This window comes from Brienomyrus brachyistius, chromosome 21, assembly GCF_023856365.1.
Source record: "Brienomyrus brachyistius isolate T26 chromosome 21, BBRACH_0.4, whole genome shotgun sequence".
Classification (NCBI taxonomy): domain Eukaryota; kingdom Metazoa; phylum Chordata; class Actinopteri; order Osteoglossiformes; family Mormyridae; genus Brienomyrus; species Brienomyrus brachyistius.
The window spans coordinates 13,261,886-13,268,635 of record NC_064553.1 but is presented as its reverse complement, the minus strand read 5'-3'; the positions used below and the strand labels follow the sequence as shown (position 1 = coordinate 13,268,635).

The 6,750-nt window shown below is 41.7% G+C and overlaps 1 protein-coding gene across 4 annotated transcripts; it reads left to right on the top strand.

Moving 5' to 3' along the window:
* Window positions 1–479: 479 nt before the first annotated feature.
* On the top strand, window positions 480–6,062 carry LOC125716930 (cold-inducible RNA-binding protein B-like). Of its 4 annotated transcripts, XM_048989788.1 has the most exons (8): window positions 498–584; window positions 1,378–1,487; window positions 1,659–1,765; window positions 1,859–2,006; window positions 2,147–2,309; window positions 2,390–2,451; window positions 5,162–5,255; window positions 5,648–6,062. In XM_048989788.1, exons 2-7 carry the CDS (start codon window positions 1,388–1,390, stop codon window positions 5,164–5,166), a joined length of 585 nt encoding a protein of 194 aa, XP_048845745.1. In that variant the 5' UTR covers window positions 498–584; window positions 1,378–1,387; the 3' UTR covers window positions 5,167–5,255; window positions 5,648–6,062. The 4 variants fall into 4 exon arrangements, with proteins under 4 accessions (XP_048845743.1, XP_048845745.1, XP_048845744.1 ...); XM_048989787.1 differs by lacking the exons at window positions 5,162–5,255; window positions 5,648–6,062 and adding an exon at window positions 2,958–3,949; XM_048989786.1 differs by lacking the exons at window positions 5,162–5,255; window positions 5,648–6,062 and having other exon boundaries at window positions 480–584; window positions 2,390–2,815.
* The last annotated feature ends 688 nt before the right edge of the window (window positions 6,063–6,750 follow it).

Genomic DNA, 6,750 nt, shown 5'->3' with positions numbered 1-6,750 from the left:
AACCACTTTTGTACAATACAGAATCGCGAAGGAACTGGAAATGTGCAAGTATTAAATGAAATACACCTAAAATAAGAATGCTTTGTTTGCTTTTAAAGGAAAGCAAAGCCGCCATTAGAGTTTCTGCCGGACGCACGTGGGCTCTTTCGACTGCATCAGGACTGCAGTCCACGCGTGAAGCAATCGCATCTTAAATGACTCTGAGGTATATTTATGTATATGTGCATATATGATTAATAAGATTATATATATATAATTAAAATATGGCTATAGCAGCCACAAAGAATTAGAGTAAATGGATGCATTTTACGTTATCAGGTAAACCAATACGATACGCAGGAAGCGACGGTCAAGATGACGTAAAGGGGAGTGCTTTATACTTAAATATTTAAGCGGGTATTATTGTAATATGTAAATTATTGTGTTGTAGGGCATATCATTGGATGACAGCTCGACTTGTTACGCCCTTTATAAAAATATTCATGAGCTCGCGCCAGTATATGTCTTGTACTGGCGACTCCATTTTGTTACAGAGCAGTCGTCGTACAGGAGGAAGAGGTTCGCTGTTACCAGTGGAAAGAAAGGTAGCTTTTTGTTTATTTCCCAGATATATTCTGCTGTAAACTAATAAATAACACTAAGAAGAGATTGCTTCAGTCTCCAGAAAAACTTTTTTAAATAACATGTTATAGTGAAAAGTGCTCTATTTAATTTAACCGCTGTGAGAAGTGAGCCCGATACTGAAGGGAATGTATGTAGTTCAGTGTGTTTTGTAAAATTTTTATTCAGAGCTATGTATCGCATTCTGTGACTCGAAATGTGCCTGATTAATGCATACTGTGATCTTATAATTTTTCATAATTCGTTGTTGCCATTATCGTTAATGTTGTATTCGTTGACAATAAGTCGCTATCACAAGCAGTACTTTGGTACGTTTGGTTCTTTTGTTGAGAATCTTCGAATGGCGCAGATTTCCGAGTTAAAATGGCTGCGGCGCCCGAGGCTGCCTGGCGTTCGAACGGCCGGCGTGTTGGCCGCTGTCGGCGGCTTCTTGATAAATAATGACGAGGAAGGTATTTTTCTAGGATGGAGTTAACCAGAGTCCCAGAATTATAGCCGCGAAAGGGTTTGTTCTGAGCCCTAAAAGCCGACGGCCATGTGAGAGGAACGTGGCGCGGCGTTAACGCGGAGCTGATTCAGCTTGGCAAATGTGGGGCGCTTAAAAATGGCTGCTGCGGTTCGAACAAAAGGCGGGGGGAGGGGCCGGCCATGGCGCAGATGGATTTCTGCCGCCATTTTAGTTCCTTTCATGCGTAATAGGCGCGTCTCGCCTGAATAGCGTCAAACCTAGTTTATCGATGCGATTTCCCCATCCAGGATATCCAACATGTCTGACGAAGGGAAGCTGTTTGTCGGCGGGCTCAGTTTTGACACCAATGAGGAGTCTTTGGAAGAAGCTTTCTCCAAATACGGCACCATTACTAAAAGTGAGTGCTCTTCCAGTTCCACGTGCGTCGCTCCATGCCCGATGCGACTGAGTGTTGAATGTATGTGTGTAAAATTGCAGTGATTTCAGCAGTGCGTCGGCTGTTCTGTGTGTCTTTTTTTTTTTTTTTTATCTCCCCCCCCCCGAATAATCGACGGTACGATTTCTGCAGTTGATGTGATCAGGGACCGAGAGACACAGAGGTCTCGTGGATTTGGCTTCGTGACGTTTGAAAACCCCGAAGATGCAAAGGATGCAATGGAGGGGATGAATGGAAAGGTGAGTTATTAATTCTGTTTTGGCGTTGTTGTAGGGTGGGTGCAGTCTGATTGTGAACTAACCATTTCTCTGTATTCTCACCCTCATCTATAGTCTGTTGACGGAAGGACAATCCGCGTGGATGAAGCCGGCAAGGGTGGTGGTCGCTCCGGAGGTGGATACAGAGGCGGGGCCTCTGGAGGCCGAGGAGGTGGATTTTTCCGTGGGGGCAGGGGGAGAGGTGGGCGTGGTTATTCACGAGGTAAGGGCAGGCGATTTGCAAAATGGTGTCCCCCCATTTGCTTTTAGTCGTGCCCTCCTTGTTACACATTTTCCATTTGCACGCACAAATTGATTCAGGTGCCTTTAACAGTTGATAAATGTAAGTGTGTCCTTTGAAAGGTGGTGGTTATGGTGGTGGAGATAGAGGCTATGGAGACAGGAGCTATGGAGGAGACCGAGGGTATGGTGGTGGAGACAGGAGCTACGGAGGTGGATATTCCAACCGGAGTGGGGGTGGATATTCTTCCGGAGGTGGTGGAGGCTATTACAACAGAGATAACAGGTGAGGACCATGTACTGCTTTCAGTGACTGGCAATATGTTTACATGTGGGACTGTCTCATTCGTGTTTTTCATTTTGAAGGGGCCAGTCTGGATATGGAGATCGCTCTGGTGGGTCTTACAGGGACAGTTACGACAGCTACGGTATGTATGACATGGAAGTTTTTGTGGTGACTGTTCTAGGCTCCTGTAGAAATCTTAGTGAACCAGTCAACTCAATTGAAGGCCTTGGCATTGATGATAAATCCCTGGTCCTCTTTTACGCCTGCTGTAATCGTATCTTGCCGCCTGAACTATGGAAATCCAGATTCTTAACTGCCTACTTGCATTTAAGTCTCGGCTCTCCGGGTGACCAAAAATCCGAGAGAGCTGACAAACAGGCATTTGATCCAAAGAAATTGTGCTTTCTCTATCGTGGCCCCATCCCATAATCTCAGGAAGCGAAATGTGGATTTCCAGCCGTTGCGACCAGAAGGCTATTTAAAAAAACAAAAAAAAAAAACCAAAATGCAGCTCTGAGATTTGGCATTCAGGGGAAGTCATTTTACTTACTAAATGTATTGGAACTGTTCTGGGAATGATCGTGGAGAGTGGAGGAATTGTCCGTGTGATCCAGTGCCTTTACATGTGTGCCTACTTCTTGTCCTCAGCTACTCACGAGTAAAAATTCTTCACGATTCAAGATCCTCTCTTCGCTGGCTGTATATAAAAAGATGCACTCTTCGAAGATTTTTTTTTTTATTTTTGTGTTCTGTGTGACATGATTGTAGTCCTTATTCTGTGATGAAACGAGCATCTTTTCCTTTTAAAAAAAGCTTTGTTTGTGGTGTAGTAGTAGTTGATGCTTCACTGAGGATTTATATCCCAACTGAAGTGCCAGCAATTCCTTTTGTAGCATATCATTTGGGATTGATTAAAAGATGTGATGCTCCAAAGAGCTTTGTGTACCTTTTTAGGGCAATGCTCAAAGTAGTTTGGGACGGCCAATCTCTGTTATGACCATTTGGGCTATGGGGTGTGACCTACTTCACTGTTTATTCACATGAATTTTAAACGTATCCTGACCTAGTCCAGCCTAACGGCTTCTGGCTTTTTTTTCTCCTCCAAGTAGCCTCGGCTATCTAAAAGCACGTCTAGATGCTTTGGTTCAGATTTTTCTTCACCGAGCAAAATCTCAATAGAAGCTCGCCAAGCTGTGATTTGCGCCCCTGGTTTTCTCCGCGTGAGAGCACCAGTATTCCAGTTCAAGGTCATGATCTGTATCCGAAGGTCTTGATCTATAGTCGATTTAATCTGTAGATATTTCATATCCAAAAAGTGAATTCCTTTCAGACTGGTGAGGCTGAAACCCAGGACTTGGCCAGCTGCTCATGAGGTGCTGGTGTCAGCAAGCTGCTGTTTGCCAGAGGTATCCTGCTCTTTTGCAACATTTGGCATTTTTTTATTTTGGTTTTTTTCCTTTATGTGCTCTGCTGTCATGGACTCTGAACTCAAATATTCAAACTTCAGAAAAATGTTAACCAGTACTGTTCCAACTGGGAAAAGAATTGTGCTCTTTTGTTCTGTGTATCAACCACATTGAAGAAAGTTCCTTTTTGTAAAATTCCGGCTTCATGAAGCCTATTAAACGATTCGTTGAAAATGCTCTGATTTTCTTGTGCCTCAAAGAATGCTCATGTACCAGGCCAAAGCTTTTTAGACAATTTTTATGCGAGGTTAGATAGGACGAAGACTTCCAATAAATCAAACTGTTAGGGTTAGGTGGTGTATATGTACTGTACGTTGTGGTTAACTTGGTATGCCAGAAGAATTTGAGTAAATCTACTTTCCTAACACTCAGGGTATAGTTTTGAGAGTATAGTATCTCTTACTCAGCTAAATTAACTCTTAAACGGTTTAATTCAGTGCCAGCATTAGCTAGATTTGCCTTGGTCCTGTTCATAATGCCTCATTGCGTCCAAGTGTTCTCTGCTACAATTCTGGGGACAAATCGACAAAGTCCTTGGAGAATGAAGTGTTGCGCCTACCAACATGTGACTCCTCTGGTGCGAAAGCTGCTCTCTTGGCTAGTTCATATGTGGAGATAGGCCTTTGTTGTGAGGTAACTCCTTTTTGCTCTCCTGTTTTACATCCTTTTCTTAATGTGAAACATGTAACTGTTCATGGCCCCCTCCCCCCACCTCTGAGACGTCAAACGGCTGTCACTTTCAAGGCCTGTTGCCTTATTGACCTGGTTTTTTTTTTTTTAGCCTAAATATCTGCATGATGAGTTGTCTGCTTCACTTTCCTTGGAAAGTGTTCCATGTTCCTCCACCAAATGTCAGATCATCTGGGGGTGCCACTAGGGCATGTGACACTGAAGGATTAAGTCTCACCTTTGGCCTGCGAGACAGCAGGCCCCTGATTCGCAAAAAGAAGAATTTGCCTTCCATGCATTTTGATCAGTTCTTTTTTTTTTTTTTTTGTTAGTCTTTCAGAATATTAGTATGTGGTGGTGTTTTCCCTCCCATCTCCCATTTAAAGCAATTCTCAGGAGTAACTCTTTGGAAAGGCTATGTCTTCATTGCCTTGTGGTGTAGCCTTGATGTTTTGCTCCTTGTTTTTCCAGATATTGATAGATCATTTTGATATTGAAACTTAGTGCTGGAGAAGCTAATTTAGACCATTGTGTTTGGGATGAGTGTTCAGTGTTTTTGGGTTTTTTTTCCCCACATGGGGTAATCACAATTGCTATATGTAATGTAACTGTTAATGCATGCTTCTAGGTGTACAATAGAATGAGGAATTTTTTTTGGTTTGTGTTCCACGGCAGCTGAGAGTCTAAGTTCATTGTTTTGTAATTTCTATTGTTCAGGGTGAAGCCAATGGGAATGCTGCAGTGAATCAGCACATGCCATTCAAGAGATGACTGCACCTTAATTTCTGAGGTTTAAGGTCCATAAAAGCAGGTAAAGATCTTAACTTGTCTATGTCTAGATGTCAGACAAAATGTGTACTGTTTCATTGTTACTGATTTAAATATTTAGACCTGGAACTATAGGCATCTATTGAAATAGATCCTGATACAACTGTACTAGCTGTCTAACAGTAGTAAGTTTCAGGTCACACACTCCAATTCCAAACTTGGCTTTCAGGTAAAGCCACATCAAATTCTTTCATTTGGGCAAATCATTCTACAAATATTTCACCAAAAAATCTAATTTTGGTAAACTAATTTTTAGGCTGTTGCACTTTGTTGTAAAATCACAGATTTGGTCAAGTTTAGGTTCAGATATGAGCATGTTAAACACTGGCTAATAGCATTACTTTATCAAGTGAATTTCTCACTGATGTATTTCAGGTGCTGCGTGTGGATCCTCTCCTTTACGTCTACATAGGCGCTTCGGGGGTTGACGAAGCTGAGGTCTTGCAGTAAAATGATGTGACCATAGACTGACAGTTCAGTAGAATGAGTTTTAAAAATTATACTGAAGCTAATTGCTGTCAGTTACTGAAGCTCTTGACAATTAAATGGATGTCCACTGGAGGTGGGAATGCTACAGTGCCACTTGTGTCTTGATGCAGCACAGTCGGAGCTCTCCAATGTTTGTAGGCAAGTATTGCACAGAAATTGACAGAGCAGTTTTTTCCTGATGAGAAGTTTGACATGTATTTCCCATTTGTTTTCCCTCTTTATTCATAGAACCAAAACACATTTGTAAACGGTATTTGCATTTGGCTTTTAATAAATATACAATATATTGCAGAATACATAAGGTTTCCTGGTTTTCATATAAAGTACAAATGTCAGTGTCTTGTTTGCCATGTTTAATATATGTATGTGACAAGGTAAATACTGTGCGAATATACATATGATTTTTATTCACTGATGGTGGAGGACAGAGAAAATAGATGTGGACAAATTTGTCCCTTCCTCTGACAATTTTCTTGAAACTGACAAGTTTAATGGTATCCCTTATTGTTTGTTCACTTAACACAAATCAGACTGCTTTTATTGATTCGGTTGAGTATTTTATATAATTAAATGAAAATAGTTTATGTATTGGTGTCAATATCATTAATGTAAATTAGGAACAGTAGTGGTCCTAAACAGGCCCACTGTGACATTCTGCTTCTAATAACTACTTGCTGCTTCCTGTCAGTTAACTAGTTTTCGCTCCAAGCTGCTATAGTTCCTAAAATCCCTGAAGCTTTGAATTTAAGCAAGAGCCATTTGTGGAGGACAACAAAGGCCTTCTGGAAATCTCACTTGGATCACATCGTAGGCCTTTTTGTGATCAATTTCTCTTGTAGCTTCCTCAAAGAGCTCAAGTAAATTAAACGGGATCTACCTCTCCTAAATCCATGTTGGCTATCCCTCGTGTGTGTCCATGAGTGATTATAGGCAGACAATCAGGTCAGATTGGGGAGCATGCACTGATGCAGCCTGTTGCCACACCGCGA

What these genes read in the sequence shown, in the direction of transcription:
- LOC125716930 (XM_048989786.1), top strand. Translation starts at nt 1,388, where the DNA reads ATGTCTGACGAAGGGAAGCTGTTTGTCGGCGGGCTCAGTTTTGACACC. An exon ending in ATACGGCACCATTACTAAAA is followed by an intron (nt 1,488 to 1,658) that starts GTGAGTGCTCTT and finishes CGATTTCTGCAG; the next exon opens with TTGATGTGATCAGGGACCGA. An exon ending in TGGGCGTGGTTATTCACGAG is followed by an intron (nt 2,007 to 2,146) that starts GTAAGGGCAGGC and finishes GTCCTTTGAAAG; the next exon opens with GTGGTGGTTATGGTGGTGGA.